Source organism: Bombina bombina, chromosome 6 (assembly GCF_027579735.1).
Source record: "Bombina bombina isolate aBomBom1 chromosome 6, aBomBom1.pri, whole genome shotgun sequence".
Classification (NCBI taxonomy): domain Eukaryota; kingdom Metazoa; phylum Chordata; class Amphibia; order Anura; family Bombinatoridae; genus Bombina; species Bombina bombina.
The window spans coordinates 885,413,576-885,431,518 of NC_069504.1; the positions used below are offsets into that span (position 1 = coordinate 885,413,576).

The 17,943-nt window shown below is 41.6% G+C and overlaps 1 protein-coding gene across 2 annotated transcripts in view; it reads left to right on the forward strand.

Annotated features, from left to right (window-relative positions):
* LOC128663859 (thialysine N-epsilon-acetyltransferase) overlaps positions 1–17,943 on the forward strand; it is a 72,221-nt gene that overhangs the window by 30,646 nt on the left and 23,632 nt on the right. Inside the window, exons 2-4 of one of the 2 annotated variants that reach the window (XM_053718405.1) lie at positions 1,274–1,325; positions 1,400–1,483; positions 1,557–1,661. In XM_053718405.1, coding sequence (XP_053574380.1) covers positions 1,274–1,325; positions 1,400–1,483; positions 1,557–1,661 — 241 coding nt within the window. The remainder of the gene's footprint in view (positions 1–1,273; positions 1,326–1,399; positions 1,484–1,556; positions 1,662–17,943) is intronic. The other variant, XM_053718406.1, reaches the window with a different exon arrangement.

Here is a 17,943-nt window from a genome sequence, read left to right on the forward strand (position 1 = left end):
TGTTATAAGATAGCCTATACCCTGGTTTCATATTGTACTTCTCTGTTTTCTGTTCTGTTTTAAAATATTGTTTCTGATGATGTTATGTTTTTTATTTACTGAAATCATCCTGATCCGATCGGGATGATTGACACCCCCTGCTAGTGGCCGATTGGCCACCGGTGAGCATTGCGCAAGCATTTTACTAGAAATGCTTGTGCAGTGATAAATGCTGACAGCGTATGCTGTTGGCATTTAGTAAGGTCAAGCAGACATGATTCGCTACAGCAAATCATGTCCGCTCGACCCATTATAAATCTACCCCATTGTATTTATACTATAAAAAAAAAACATCTGCTTTGCTTTCCAAGACCATCACCTTTTGAAAGAACAGACTCCCTTATCTGCCTGCCATATTTAAGCCCCCCTCTGTGATGTCACTCCCATGTATCTCTACCAACGATTGGGTCTGCAGTGCAGGGGAACTGCCAATCCTATGCCGTGATCAGCAATTTCCATTCATGACAAGAACAAGTTGCCATGCACTCACAGGCAGCAGTTTGCATGACAACCTGTTCTCGGCACACGTAGGCAAACGGTTAAAATCATATGTTCTATCTGACCAATGAATATTTAATTTGACTTTAATTTTCCCTTTAAGCAATCATCATACTGATTTATTTATCTGTCATGTTTAAATCTTTTATTGGCTGCATGTCTTTAGCTTACATAAAAAAAAACCTGATTGAAAAGCCTGTGATACCCTTATTTATTATGTGTTTTGTATGTTTAACTACATTTTCATTTTATGAAAATTAATTTGAACAATGGATTATAATGGCTTCAAATAATAAAAAAGCGCCAATGTGCCCAATAATGTTTTTTTTTCCCATGGGAATACTGATGGACTGGGATGAATAGCGACTACTGTTATGTACAGTATAATGATTCAAAATATATAAAGGAAAAAACTGTACTGTTTTTATGCATAGCGAAAACACTGTTCCAGAATTCGGAAGCGGCATTCGGCTATTTTCGGCGCAGAATATAAATTAGTGTTAAATTCCAACACACAAATATATGGATTTGCACAAATATTTGTGTATTGCACTTAAACACTAATATATCCTGCGCCAAAAAAAGCCAAATGCTGCTGCCATATTCGTCATTCATTTGTGAAACTAATTCCAAATATATGCAAATGCCTACTGTGCATAATGATGCTGAATGTAAGAATATATCATTTAAAGTAACTGTGCGCAGATAATGAACAGGTTGCACTATATAATTGCAGGAACTGGCTGAATATGAAAAAATAACCCACTTCATCAAACTGACCGAGGAAGGTATGAAAGAGAGGAAGAGCTGTGGCAGAGAGGATGTACGAGAAGACAAATAACTATCTTGTTTATTCTTTTAGCTTTACTCCGGGATGGATTTGGGGAAAGTCCTTGGTTTCACTCTTTAGTTGCAGAGCTGCCAGAAAAAGAAAGAGGGGACACAGGTAAATATGATCCAGCCCTTCCTTCCCCATTGGTCAGTCTGTGATACTGTAATAAACATGGCTTTTGTCTTAGCAGGGGGACCATTTGCTGGTTACGCTCTATTTGCCAACAGCTATAACAGCTGGACTGGCCGTACATTGCACTTGGAAGATCTTTATGTTTCCCCACAATACAGAGGTCAGTAGCTGAACAGCATTTTATTATTACACTGTTTCTTGTATATTACTATGTGCTTAATACCTGCAAAGAGGCTTAGTAAACATCTGCTCCAGAGCAGCAATACAATACTGGAAGCTAGCTTAGCACATCTGATTTGCCAATGAGAAGAGGCATATGTGCGTAGCCACCAATCAGCAGCTAGCTCCGCATAGCACATTGCTGCTCCTCAGCCTGCCTGGGTGTTCTTTTTAATAAAAGATACTAAGAGAAGGACATGCATTTGATAATAGATGTAAATTGAAAATTCTTTTAAAATTGCATGCTCTGGCATCTACTTATCAAGCCGTCAACTTACTTGCATTCGACGGCACCAATACGCTCGCCTAAGATCACCTAACATCGCTGCCGCGGACCTGAATACGCTCTCCAAAGTTACCAAAAAAGCTGTCAAAAATCTGCTCACCAAGTATGGGGCGATGAGCAGCGGACTGTTGTTAACTAACAGTCATCAATCTCGCTGCTCTTCAGCTTTTTCGGAACTTTATTGGTATGCTGTCACTAAACACCGCCACTATACTAACCTGTTCACCAACCTAAACCGCCACTCCTGGAGCCCACCGCAACTAAATAAAGTTATTAACCCCTAAACCACTGCTCCCGGAGCCCACCACCACTCTAATAAAGTTATTAACACCTACACCGCCGCTCCTTATTTACTTAATTTATTTACTAAAGCTTATTTACTAAAGCTTACTCATCACTCCATTCTTTAGTGAATCAGCTGCATTGAATAGGAAATGGTGAAGCTGATTTAATGAAACACACTCATTACTGTCCCTATTTGAGAGGGTCAGTCCATGATTCTGAGCTCTGTTTCACTGAGACAACCATATGTCCCTCTTTACAGAATTTCCATTAGCCACACCCACGGAACATCCAGAAACACCTCCCTAATCCCTCCCACTAACCACTCATGATCCCTCCCAACACGGCTCCACCCACAAATGGGTGACAGCCTCCTATCAACCTCCTGTGTCCTTCATTCTCAGTCACAAATGTTGGGAGGTATGTTATCACTCCATTCTTTAGTGATCAGCTGCATAGAATAAGATAGGAAATAGTGAACCTTATTTACTATTGTATATATGTGACAGGCTAATCAGGCATAATTTACAACCATGACATATTGACATTCATTCACAGACAATCATCATGATTGTTTGTGAATGAATGTTAATATGTCATGTATAGTTTGTAGGAGGCATGGCATGACAGCACAGCACAGTACAGTGTGTGTGTTTGTATGTGTGTGTGTGTGTGTGTGTGTGTATATATATATATATATATATATATATATATATATATATATATATATATATATATATATATATATATATATATATATATATATATATATATGCTGTATTAGGCTACAAAGTGTGCCACAGCAAAAAAAAGGTTGAAAATCACTGCTCTAGAGAGCTAAAAATCAAACACCTCACACACTGCTGTGTGAAACTCCTAGAATCCAGGATCATATTTCACAGAAAAGCGGGTGAGGGGTTTGAAAATTACTATCATTTTGTCAAGCAATGAAAACACAGCAAGGTTATGCTCATTTATTTGGTGTTTAGCTGTAAAAATGTTAATACATGTATATTACAAAGTTCACCTAAACCTAATGCTTTAAAAAAAAAAAAAAAAAAGTAAATTTTTGCTTTTGACTACAGTGTCCCTTTAAAGGCTGATTATAACCCCATAGACACTAACATTAAAGGGACACTACATCCAAAATTAAACTTTCATGATTCAGATAGAGCATGCCGTTTTAAGACACTTTTCAATTTATTTCCATTATATAATTATCAGCTAGATTACGAGTTTGGCGTTATGGGCCATAACGCTGCTTTGTCCCTAACGCTGGTATTACAAGTCTTGTAGGTATAGGTGTACCACACACCTTTTAGCCTGTCGCAACGTCAGTACTGCACTTTTAAAAAAGTCCTTTTTCAATGGGACTCCCATAGCGCCGGTATTATGAGTTTGCCTGGGAGGCCAAAAAGTGAGGGGTACACCCTATACTGACAAGATCCGTAACGCCATCTAAAGTCAGTAGTTATGAGTTTTACGTTACAAATCTGTAGCATAAAACTCACAACTAAAGTGTTAAAAAGTACGCTAACACCCATAAACTACCTATTAACCCCTAAACCGAGGCCCTCCCGCATCGCAAACACTATAATAAATGTATTAACCCCTAATCTGCCGCTCCGGACATAGCCGCCACTATTAAAATGTATTAACCCCTTTTCTTCCGCTCCCCGACATCGCCACCACTATACTAAACCTATTAACCCCTAAACCGCCGCCCTCCTGCATCGCAAACACAATTTAAATATTATTAACCCCTAATCTGCCATCTGCCCACACCGCCGCTATAATAAACCTATTAACCCCTAAACCACAAGCACTCCACAACGAAATATACTTAAACTATTAACCCCTAAACCGAAAGCCCCCCACAACGAAATATACTAAAATAAACTATTAACCCCTAAACCTAACAACCCCCTAACTTTATATTAAAATTACAATTTCCCTATATTAAATTAAAACTTACCTGTCAAATTAAATAAATAAATTTTAAACTAACAATTAAACTAAGATAATTTTTAAAATACAATTAAACTAACTACCAATTAAATTAAACTAAACTACACATTAAAAAAATCCTAACACTTCTCTAAAAATTAAAAAAAGTATCTAATTACAAAAAAACTAAATTACAACAAAAAACACTCTAAATTATGAAAAATAAGAAACAAATTATCAAAAATAAAAAGAATTACACCTAATCTAATATCCCTATCAAAATAAAAAAGCCCCCCCAAGGGGCGGGTCTAAGCCGCAGCCACGGTCGGACGCATCTTGCAGAAGCTCTCTTGATAATTTTCACAACCCAACGATTATCTAAGCTAATTCATTACATTTTGCAGGAAAATTCTCAAGCATCAGCTAAGGAACAGACTGTGTGTAAGATTCTGCAAATAAAGCCGTTCAGTCAACCTCAAAAGATTTACACCGACCGAGGCTGCTTTTAACGGCCTAGTTCGTTCTACCACCATCATTCCCCCCCCCCCCGGCTTGCTTTTGGGCCGGGTGACAGTCATGAATCTGGAATTACAGGATGGAGGAGTTTTACATAAGCGTAGCCGCCTTACTGGAGGAATTGAGCCACAAAGCTGAAAGAAAGCTCAGTGACCCTCTAACCACCTTTGAATATGCACGCTTACAAGATGGCGCCAGCCTACCCGCAGTACACAGCACTGAACTTTTCGAGCCAACGGCTGACCTGCACGTCCCCTGTATTGTCGCAAGCTGAGAGGACTGGAGAGGTCACTGTTTATGCCACAACTAACGAGACAGAAGATGACACCGCACCTCCCTTTATTATTGAGGGCCCGCTAAACTTTACTAAGGACACTGTGCCGCAGAAAAGTATCGCTCCGTTAGCTGAAAGGAAACTCCAACGACGTCCTCCCTCACTTAACAAGGATCCTCGAGTTGAACTGATGCTTACTCACTCACTTCTGGATGCGCCATGGGGAGATACGACCAGCTCTCATGGGTGCGTACAGGGATCTTTTAAAGCTCCTCATAAGAAGCACGGGGCATCGGAAAGTAGAGCCTGGTTCATTTGGCTGCTGCCTCTTGATAATTTGAGAGACCCGCAAGAACTATGGCTGCTGAGCGCTGGTCCCATTACATCTGGAGACTTAGACATGTACTGTGGCATACAGATGAAATGTAAGGCAGGAGTTGGTTAGAGTGGATCTCTCTGCAATCCAGTGGACTCTCCCCTTATCATTTAAGGAGTTAAGCTCCAGTAACTGTTTGTATTTATAGTTTATGCTCTAAGTGGCTTTTGAGCTGTTGATAACCTGACATCTATTGGTGGTAAACGATGTTATACAATTAATAGCCTGTAACACTGCTGTATAAGTTGAATCTAATTAATGGATTTCAAATTATACTGTACCTATCACTTTAGCAATACTCCCCCCCCCCGCTCTCTCTTTGTTTACTACGTAAACCTTCTTAATTTGTCTGCACCTGCATTTAAAAAAATTTCTCTTATACTCATTTAGCGTAGCTCCCCACATACAGAGCTTCCTCTCAGTCCTGTTAGACTATCATTAGGGGTAAGATAGAATTATAAGTACAGTAGCTGGAATAATAATGTAAATAGGACCAACAAACCCTCACATATTTACCAGCCCTAAGGCTTCCTAATAGCCCATCTTTTATGCTCCAGTCACAAGAATTCACTCATAGCAATGCACAGGTCATTAGAATTGCTGATACTAGAACCCTTAACTGTGCCCATTTAACTGCAGTGTACCTAGTTGGAGATGGGTGAATTCACAGCAGACTTATAGGGGCCAGATTGCATAAACTCACTATACTTCTCCTCGTTAAATCATCATACACTACCCTTCTATTTTATACCACAACCCTTTTCAGACAATGTATCTCCATAACTAGACCTTCTCTTGTATCAATACTCCCTAAACTCTTCCATCAATACTTGAATATCACATAGATTCTGGCTGTCACTAATCTTTCTTACATGAGCGGCTCTCGTCCGCTGTTCCCCTTTTTCTTTCTCTTATTTTTCTAACTCACATTTATCATATGATCCTTATACGTGGCCTAAGAGTGATGATATATATTGATTAAGACCCTTACTTAAGACCCTTACTTATCCCATGTTATTCCCCTTATACTCTAGGGTATACAAAGGCCCAGGTTTTACGTATGAGATTACACAATTCTATATAAAATGAGGTTCTCTATTATTATGTCTTGTTATATAGCTAAGGCTGAAAATATCTGTATTCTAGCTATTTTTTTTCTTATGAGTGTTAAAGTTAAAAGTTACGTAACTGACTTTATTATCTTAATTACACTATATCTTTTGCTAGAGTTGCAGGGATACTGGTTATCAGAGAAAAAGTACATATATTCCACTCATCATAACTGGATAGCAAAGGCTAATTTCAGTAACTTTTATTATTTGTAGACATATGATGTATGCTGTTTACTGTTCAAGTAAAAAACCTCAATAAAAAAAGTTTGTTAAAAAAAAAAAAGCCCTCCCAAAATAAAAAAAACCCTAGCCTACAATAAATGGCGTCCCTTACATTCCTATTGGCTGAAAGATTTCAATCAGCCAATAGGATTAGAGCTGGTAAAATCCTTATGGCTGTTCCAATTAGCCTATAGGATTTGAGCAGCTCTCATTTTATTGGCTGTTCCAATCAGCCAATAGGATGAGAGCTCAATCCTATTGGCTGATTGGAACAGCCAATAGGATGAGAGCTGCTCAAATCCTATTGGCTGATTGGAACAGCCAATAGGATTTTACCAGCTCTAATCCTATTGGCTGATTGAAATCTTTCAGCCAATAGGAATGTAAGGGACTCCATCTTGGATGATGTCACTTGCATTGAAGTTCCAGTTTACAGCGGCGACCATATGAAGAGGATGCTCTTCGCCGGATGTCTTTGGGATGACCCGCTCCATGCCGGATGGATGAAGATCAAAGAGGCCACCTTGATAAAGACTTCTTGCCGGCTGGATGGATCCTTCAAGCGGGACTTCAATAACTGTAAGTAGATCGTTGGGGGTTAGTGTTAGGTTTATTTAAGGTTTTTTTGGGTGGGTTTTATTTTTAGATTAGGGTCTGGGCATGTGAAAGAGCTAAATGCCCTTTTAAGGGAAATTCCCATACAAATGCCCTTATCAGGGCAATGGGGAGTTTAGTTTTTTTTAGATAGTTATTTTATTTGGGGGGGTTGGTTGTGGGGGTGATGGGTTTTACTGTTGGGGGGTGTTTGTATTTTTTTTTACAGGTAAAAGAGCTGAATTCTTTTGGGCAATGCCCCGCAAAAGGCCCTTTTAAGGGCAATTGGTAGTTTATTGTAGGCTAGGGGTTTTTTTTATTTGGGGGGGGGGCTTTTTTTATTTTGATAGGGCTATTAGATTAGGTGTAATTCTTTTTTATTTTTGATAATTTGTTTCTTATTATTTGTAATTTAGTGTTTGTTTTTTTATGTAATTTAGTTATTTTTATTTTTAGTAATGTTAGTGTTTATTTTTTTTATAATGTTAGGTTTTAGTGTAAGGCAGGTTAGGTTTTATTTCACAGTTAAGTTTGTATTTATTTTAACTAGGAAGTTAGTAAATAGTTAATAACTATTTACTAACTAGTCTACCTAGTTAAAATAAATACACATTTACCTGTGAAATAAAACCTAAGCTAGCTACAATATAACTATTAGTTATATTGTATCTAGCTTAGGTTTTATTTCACAGGTAAGAATGTATTTAGTTTTAAATAGGTATTATTTAGTTAATAATTTTAACTTTAGTTTAGCTCTATTTTAATTATGTTAAAGTTAGGGGGGTTAGGATTAGGGTTAGGTTTAGGTGTTAATATAGTTTAATTTATCTTGTTGCGATGTGGGTGGGGTGGCGGTTTATGGGTTAATAGGTTTATTTAGTTAATAATTGTAAATTTAAATTAGCTATATTTTCTCTTGTAAGGTGTATCCAGTCCACGGATTCATCAATTACTTGTGGGATATTCTCCTTCCCAAAAGGAAGCTGCAAGAGGATCACCCACAGCAGAGCTGTCTATATAGCTCCTCCCCTAACCACCCTCAGTCATTCTCTTGCAGCTCTCAACAAGGGAAGTAGCTAGAGAGATGTGGTAAATTAATGTAGTTTATCTTCAATTAAAAGTTTATTATTTTCAAATGGTACCGGAGTTGTACTATTTTAGCCTCAGGCAGAAAGTTGAAGAAGAGTCTGCCTGAGGTTTTTGATGATCTTAGCGGTTTGTAACTAAGATCCACTGCTGTTCTCACACATAACTGAAGAGATGGGTATCTTCAGCTCGAGGAATAGCGTGTAGGATTACCTGCTCTGAGGTATGTGCAGTTTTAAATTTTTCTAGAGAGATGATAAGCTAGAAAATGCTGACAGTACCTGATTTATTTAATATAAGACTGATTACAGTGATTTAATAATGACTGGTATCATGCTTGCTGTAAAGGGTAATATTTTTGTTATTTACTCTCATTACTTAATAGATATAACGTTTGCTTGATGTATATAAACGTTTATTACAAATGGTAATAAAACTTTATTCTGGGGCCCAGTTTTTCCACATGGCTGACTAAATTTTGCCTAGGGATAGTTTTTTAAGGCCCTCTCACTGTGAGTACATGTTGGGAGGCCTATTTTTGCGCCTTAATTGCGCAGTAGTTTTTGCAGCTTGAGACATCCAGCTTCCCTGAAGGAGTCCCCTGAGATATAGGACCCCTCTAAAGGGTTTTTGTGCCTTCCAAAGTCGTTGTATGGGCAGGTAGGAGCCACAGTAGAGCTGTGGCAGTTGTTTGTGACTGTTTAAAAACGGTTATATCGTTTTTTTGATCCGGTTTTGAAACAAAGGGGTTAATCATCCATTTGCAAGTGGGTGAAATGCAATTTCAGTCTATTATACACACTGTAAAAATTACGTAGAATTTACTGCTTTTTTCACTGTTTTGCAGTTTCTGTGATTGTTTTTTTCTCTTAAAGGCACAGTACCGTTTTTATTTTTTGCTTGTTCACAGTTATTAAAGTGTTTTCCAAGCTTGCTGGTCTCATTACTAGTCTGTTTAAACATGTCTGACATAGAGGAAACTCATTGTTCATTATGTTTAGAAGCCATTGTGGAACCCCTTCTTAGAATGTGTACCAAATGCACTGATTTTACTATAGATTATAAAGACCATATTCTGGCTTTAAAAAATTTATCACCAGATGAAATTGACAAGGAGGAAGTTATGCCGTCTAACTCTCCCCACGTGTCAGAACCTATAACTCCCGCTCAGGGGACGCCAAGTACATCTAGCGCGCCCATTGCGTATACCTTATAAGACATGGCGGCAGTTATGAATCATACCCTTACAGAGGTATTATCTAAACTGCCAGGATTGCAAGGAAAGCGAGACAGCTCTGGGACTAGAATAAATACAGAGCTCTCTGACGCTTTAGTGGCTATGTCTGATACACCATCACAATGTACTGAAGCTGAAGCAGGGGAGCTTCAATCTGTGGGTGATTTTTCTGATTCAGGGAAGATACTTCAACCTGATTCTGATATGTCTACATTTAAATTTAAGCTTGAGCTTGAGGGAGGTCTTAGCAACTCTGGACGACTGTGACGCTATTGTAGTCCCAGAGAAATTATGTAGATTGGATAAATACTATGCAGTACCTACTTACACTGATGTTTTTCCAATCCCTAAGAGGTTTTCTAAAATTATTACTAAGGAATGGGATAGACCAGGTGTACTGCTCTCTCCCCCTCCTGTTTTAAAAAGATGTTTCCTATAGACGCCGCTACACGGGACTTGTGGCAGACGGTCTCTAAGGTGGAGGGAGCAGTTTCTACTCTAGCTAAACGTACCACTATCCTTGTCGAGGACAGTTGTGCTTTTCTAGATCCAATGGACAAAAAATTAGAGGGTTACCTTAAGAAAATTTTTATTCAACAAGCTTTTATTCTCCAGCCTCTTGCATGCATTGCCCCAGTCACTGCTGCTGCGGCTTTCTGGTTTGAGTCTCTAGAGGAGGCTCTACAGGTTGAAACCCCGTTGGAAAAGATATTATTGACAAGCTTAAGGCCCTTAAGATAGCCAATTCATTTATTTCTGACGCCGTTGTTCATTTAACCAAGCTAACGGCTAAAAATTCAGGTTTTGCTATTCAGGCGCATAGGGCGCTATGGCTTAAATCCTGGTCAGCTGACGTGACTTCAAAGTCTAAACTTCTTAACATTCCCTTCAAAGGACAGACCCTATTCGGGCCTGGACTGAAGGAGATAATTTCTGACATCACTGGAGGAAAAGATCACGCCCTTCCTCAAGACAGGTCCAACAAATTAAGGACCAAACAGTCTAGTTTTCGGCCCTTTCGAAACTTCAAGAGTGGCGCAGCTTCAACTTCCTCTAACACAAAACAAGAGGGAACTTTTGCCCAGTCTAAGCCGGTCTGGAGACCTAACCAGGCTTGGAACAAGGGGAAACAGGCCAAAAAGCCTGCTGCTGCCTCTAAGACAGCATGAAGGAGCAGCCCCCGATCCGGAAACGGATCTAGTAGGGGGAAGACTCTCTCTCTTCGCCCAGGCTTGGGCAAGGGATGTCCAGGATCCCTGGGCATTGGAAATTGTGTCCAAGGGTTATCTTCTGGAATTCAAAACCTCTCCCCCAAAAGGGAGATTTCATCTCTCACATTTATCTGTAAACCAGATAAAGAGAGAGACATTCTTACATTGTGTTCAAGACCTCCTAGTTATGGGAGTGATCCACCCAGTTCCGCAGGAGGAACAGGGGCAGGGCTTCTATTCAAATCTGTTTGTGGTTCCCAAGAAAGAGGGAACATTCAGACCAATCTTAGATCTCAAGATCTTAAACAAATTTCTCAGAGTCCCATCTTTCAAGATGGAGACTATTCGAACCATCCTTCCTATGATCCAGGAGGGTCAATATATGACTACCGTAGACTTAAAGGATGCTTATCTTCACATCCCGATACACAAAGATCATCATTGTTTTCTCAGGTTTGCCTTTCTAGACAGGCACTACCAGTTTGTGGCTCTTCCCTTCGGGTTGGCCACGGCACCAAGAATCTTTACGAAGGTTCTAGGGTCCCTTCTAGCGGTCCTAAGGCCGCGGGGTATAGCAGTAGCCCCTTACTTAGACGACATTCTGATACAGGCGTCGACTTTTCAAATCGCAAGGTCCCATACGGACATTGTTCTGGCATTTCTGAGGTCCCATGGGTGGAAGGTGAATGAAGAAAAGAGTTCTCTATCACCTCTAACAAGAGTTTCATTCCTAGGGACTCTGATAGATTCGGTAGAAATGAAGATTTACCTAGCGAAGGCCAGATTGTCAAAACTTCTAGACTCTTGCCATGTTCTTTATTCCACTTCTCGTCCTTCAGTGGCTCAGTGTATGGAAGTAATTGGTTTAATGGTAGCGGCAATGGACATAGTACCGTTTGCCCGCCTACATCTCAGACTGCTGCAATTTTGCATGCTCAGTCAGTGGAATGGGGATTACACAGATTTGTCCCCTCTACTAAATCTGGATCAAGAAACCAGGGATTCTCTTCTCTGGTGGCTATGTCAGGTCCATCTGTCCAAGGGGATGAGCTTCCGCAAGCCAGATTGGACTATAGTAACAACAGATGCCAGCCTTCTGGGCTGGGGTGCAGTCTGGAACTCCCTGAAGGCTCAGGGCTCGTGGACTCAGGAGGAGGCACTCCTTCCGATAAACATTCTGGAACTAAGAGCGATTTTCAATGCTCTTCAGGCGTGGCCTCAGCTAGCTGGGGTCAGGTTCATCAGATTTCAGTCAGACAATATTACGACTGTAGCCTACATCAACCATTAGGGGGGAACAAGGAGTTCCCTAGCAATGTTGGAGGTTTCAAAGATAATTCTATGGGCAGAGGTTCACTCTTGCCATCTATCAGCTATCCATATCCCAGGTGTCGAGAATTGGGAGGCGGATTTTTCATCCGGGAGAATGGGAACTCCATCCGGAGATATTTGCTCATTTGATTCAACTTTGGGGCAAACCAGAACTGGATCTCATGGCGTCTCGCCAGAACGCCAAGCTTCCTTGTTACGGGACCAGGTCCAGGGACCCCAAGGCAACGCTGATAGATGCTCTAGCAGCGCCTTGGTCCTTCAACCTGGCTTATGTGTTTCCACCGTTTCCTCTGCTCCCTCGTCTAATTGCCAAGATCAGGCAGGAGAGAGCTTCTGTGATTTTGATAGCACCTGCGTGGCCACGCAGGACTTGGTATGCAGACCTGGTGGACATGTCATCCTTTCCACCATGGACCCTGCCGCTGAGGCAGGACCTTCTACTTCAGGGTCCTTTCAACCATCCAAACCTAATTTCTCTGCGTCTGACTGCTTGGAGATTGAACGCTTGATTTTATCAAAGCGTGGTTTCTCTGAATCGGTCATTGATACCTTAATTCAGGCTCGAAAGCCGGTTACCAAGAAAATCTATCATAAGATATGGTGTAAATATCTTCTTTGGTGTGAATCCAAGGGTTACTCATGGAGTAAGGTCAGGATTCCTAGAATATTATCTTTTCTCCAAGAAGGATTGGAGAAGGGATTGTCGGCTAGTTCCTTAAAGGAACAGATTTCTGCTCTGTCTATTATTTTGCACAAGCGTCTGGCTAATACTCCAGACATTCAGGCGTTTTGTCAGGCTTTAGTTCGAATCAAGCCTGTGTTTAAACCTGTTGCTCCGCCATGGAGTCTAAATTTAGTTCTTAAAGTTCTTCAAGGGGTTCCGTTTGAACCTTTGCATTCCATAGATATCAAGTTGTTGTCTTGGAAAGTTCTGTTTTTGGTAGCTATCTCCTCGGCTCAACGAGTTTTGGAGTTATCGGCTTTACAATGTGATTCTCCTTATCTCATTTTCCATGCTGATAAGGTAGTGTTGCGTACCAAACCTGGGTTTCTTCCTAAGGTGGTATCTAATAAGAATATCAATCAGGAGATTGTTGTTCCTTCACTATGTCCTAATCCTTCTTCAAAGAAAGAACATCTATTACACAATCTTGATGTGGTCCGTGCTTTAAAATTATATTTACAAGCCACTAAAGATTTTCGTCAAACATCTGCTTTGTTTGTGGCTTACTCTGGACAGAGGAGAGGCCAAAAGGCTTCGGCAACTTCTCTTTCTTTTTGGTTAAGAAGCATAATCCGCTTTGCTTACGAGACTGCTGGCCAGCAGCCTCCTGAGAGAATTACAGCTCATTCCACTAGAGCAGTAGTTTCCACATGGGCTTTTAAAAATGAGGCTTCTGTTGAACAGATTTGTAAGGCGGCGACTTGGTCTTCGCTTCATACCTTTTCTAAATTCTACAAATTTGCTTCTTCAGAGGCTGTTTTTGGGAGAAAGGTTTTACAGGCAGTGGTGCCCTCCGTTTAAGCGCCTGCCTTGTCCCTCCCTTCATCCTTGTCCTATAGCTTTGGTATTGGTATCCCACAAGTAATGGATGAATCCGTGGACTGGATACACCTTACAAGAGAAAACCAAATTTATGCTTACCTGATAAATTTATTTCTCATGTGGTGTATCCAGTCCACGGCCCGCCCTGTCATTTTAAGGCAGGTGTTATTTATTTTTTAAACTACAGTCACCACTGCACCCTATAGTTTCTCCTTTCTCTTGCTTGTCTTCGGTCGAATGACTGGGGGTGGCAGTTAGGGGAGGAGCTATATAGACAGCTCTGCTGTGGGTGATCCTCTTGCAGCTTCCTGTTGGGAAGGAGAATATCCCACAAGTAATGGATGAATCCGTGGACTAGATACACCACAAGAGAAATACATTTATCAGGTAAGCATAAATTTTGTTTTTATTATGTTAAAGTTAGTGGGTGTTAGGCTTAGTGTTATGTTAGGGTTAGGGGTTAATGGATTTATTTAGTAATGTGGGAGGCCAGAGGTTTAGGGGTTAATAACTTTAGTATAGTGGCGGCGACATCGGGAGCGGCAGATTAGGGGTTAATAGTTTTATGTAGGTGGCGGCGATGTTGGGGGCGGCAGATTAGGGATTAATAACATTATGTAGTTGGCGGCAATGTTGGGGGCGGCAGATTAGGGGTTAATAACTGTATGTAGGTGGCAGCAGATTAGGGGTGTTTAGACTCGGGGTTTATGTTAGGGTGCTAGGTTTAAACATTATTTTCTTTTTCCCCATAGACATCAATAGGGCTGCTTACGGAGCTTTTGTTTCCGCGATCGCAGGTGTTAGGCTTTTTTTTGGCCAGCTATCCCCATTGATGTCTATGGGAAAATCATGCATGAGCACGTCAAAGCAGCGCTTGTTTTCGGTGCTGTATGGAGCTCAACGCCACCATATCGCCCACACAAGCCTGCTTTTTTTAAACCTGTAATACCAGCGCTATAGGGTGGTGAAATAACGCTACTTTTGTGGCGGTCGTTAAAATCCATAAAGCGCTCAAAACCCGTAAATTAGCTGTAAGTCTTTTTATACACAATTTTTAGGCACCAGTTACTACTAAGAGGCCTATTTATAAAATATCTGTCGGACTTGATCCGACAGTGCGGATCAGGTCCGACAGACATCGCTGAATGCGGAGAGCAATACGCTCTCCGTATTCAGCATTGCACCAGCAGCTCTTGTGATGTGGGAGGCCAGAGGTTTAGGGGTTAATAACTTTAGTATAGTGGCAGCGACATCGGGAGCGGCAGATTAGGGGTTACTAAATCCCTATAGCGCTCAAAACCCGTAATCTAGCTGTAAGTCTTTTTATACACACACATTTTAGGCACCAGTTACTACTAAGAGGCCTATTTATGAAATGTCTGTCGGACTTGATCTGACAGTGCGGATCAGGTCCGACAGACATCGCTGAATGCGGAGAGCAATACGCTCTCCATATTCAGCATTGCACCAGCAGCTCTTGTGATGTGGGAGGCCAGAGGTTTAGGGGTTAATAACTTTAGTATAGTGGCAGCGACATCGGGAGCGGCAGATTAGGGGTTAATAAATCCCTATAGCGCTCAAAACCCGTAATCTAGCTGTAAGTCTTTTTATACACACACATTTTAGGCACCAGTTACTACTAAGAGGCCTATTTATGAAATGTCTGTCGGACCTGATCCGACAGTGCGGATCAGGTCCAACAGACATCGCTGAATGCGGAGAGCAATATGCTCTCCGTATTCAGCATTGCACCAGCAGCTCTTGTGAGCTGCTAGTGCAACGCTGCCCCCTGCAGACTTGTGACCGCCAGCAGGGGGTGTCAATAAACCCGATCGTACTCAATTGGTTTGAATTCCGGCGATTCCTGTCCGCCTGCTCAGAGCAGTCGGACAGGGTTATGGAGCAGCGGTCTTTATGACTGCTGCATCATAACTGCATCATAACTGCTGTTTCTGGCGAGTCTGAAGACTCGCCAGAAACACGGGGTGTCAAGCTCCATTCGGAGCTTGATAGATAGGCCCCTAAGCATGTTTACAGTGTATATCTATATGAATCTGGGATTGGCTGATTGCCGAAAACATTAAATCTCACACATGAATTGAAAACCTGTTGCTAAGCAGTAAAATAAATTGCAACCACATTAAGTATGTAAGCATGCTTGTTAATGAAATTGTTAATGTCTGTAAGTGTAGAATATTTGCGTGTGTTTTGGATAGAACGAGAGGCATATTGGAAACTTCGCAGACATACAGGTGTTCTGAGGCTGACTGCGATTTTTCATCTAAACCTTAGCCAGGTACAACTTATAAAGAGTCTATTACTTTTGTGAAGTGTCTCAAAGTTATGGTTTTTTGTTTCAGAGCCGATGAGGTTTGTCATTTTTATTTTTATTTATGTTTCTTTTACTGTACATTAAAATTTTCATTTTAGCACATTTTAGTATGTTTTATAGAGGTTTTATTGTTCCCGTTTAGTTAGTTTATTTTAAAGGCGGCTTAGTGATGCAAATAGTTTGCGCTGCAGGATAGGGTTCAGATCCCATCTGCCCGGGGGCAGATTTCTCCTGTCAAACCTTCAAGACCAGAAAAGAGAGAGGCCTTTCTAGAGTGTGTGAGAGATTTTGCCTCTCTCTGGGTTATCGTACCAGTACCCCTAACAGAGAGGGGTCTAGGGTACTATTCCAATCTTTTTGTGGTTCCAAAGAAGGAGGGCATGTTCCTAAAGTGTTTGAACAAGTTTCTGAGTGTTCTATCACTCAAAATGGAAACAATCAGATCTATCCTGCCTCTAGTTCAAGATTGACAGTTCATGACGACTATAGACTTGAAGGACGCTTTCCTTCATGTGCCAATTCACAGGGACCACTTCAGGTTCCTGAGATTTGCGTTTCTGGACCAACACTTTCAGTTTGTGGCCCTTCCTTTTTATCTGGTGACGGCCCAGAGAGTCTTCATGAAGGTTCTGGGGGTGCTGCTTGCAGTGACCAGATCCAGGGGCATTGCGGTGGTGCCTTATCTGGATGACATCCTAGTTCAGGCGCCGTCGCTCAGCCTCGCAGAAGTTCATTCGAGGGATCTCCTTTTGCTCCAATCTCACGGTTGGAAGATTAACTCAGGAAAGAGTTTTCTGGTTCCCAGCAACAGGGTGGAGTTCCTGGGCACTATAATAGACTCTATGTCCAAGAAAATATTTCTCACAGATCAGCGACACAGGAAGCTTGTATCTACCTGTCTTGCCCTTCAGTCTTCCACAAGCCCCTTGGTGCTCAATATATGGAGGTAATAGGTTTCATGGTTTCAAGCATAGAAGTCATCCCACTCGCCAGCTTCCATCTCAGACCTATTCAATTGTGCATGTTGAGACAGTGGAACGGAGATCATTCAGATCTATCACAGCTGATTTCCATGGATGCTTGGACTCGGAACTCCCTCTCTTGGTAGATCCATCCAGAGCAACTGTCCATGGGGACATCCTTCTTGAGACTGTCCTGGGGGATTGTGACCATGGACACCAGTCCGGCACAAGGAAAATGGTCCCGGGGGGAGTCTCTCCTTCCGATAAATATCCTGGAACACCGAGCAATTTACAATGCTCTGAAGCATTGCCTTCTCTGGGGTCGGTCAGCTTCATCAGATTCCAGACCAACAACATTACCTCGGTGTTGTACATCAACCATCAGGGGGGTACGAGGAGCTTCCTCGCAATGAGGGAGGTGTCTCGGATCTTGGAGTGGGCGGAGTCCCACAACTGCTCGCTCTCTCTGATTCACATTCCAGGTGTGGACAACTGGGAAGCGGACTTTCTTAGCAGGTAATCCTTCCATCCGGGGGAATGGTCTCTTCACCTCGAGGTGTTTGCGGAGATTTGTCACAGATGGGAAACGCCGGAGATAGAGCTCATGGCGCCCAGACTCAATTGTAAGCTACCCCGATAGGGGTCGAGGTCCTGGGATCCCCAGGCAGAGCTGATAGACGCCTTAGTGGTTCCTTGGGGATTCAGCCTAGCTTACATTTTTCCACCGTTACCACTTCTACTTCGTGTAGTGGCATGCATCAAACAGGAGAGGGCTTTGACCATTCTGATTGCTCCTTCGTGGCCGTGGAGGATGTGGTTTGCGGATCTGGTGGGGACGTCATCCTCTCCGCCGTGGAGGTTACCCTGTCGCAGAGATCTTGCTGGAACAGGGTCCTTTTCAACATCAA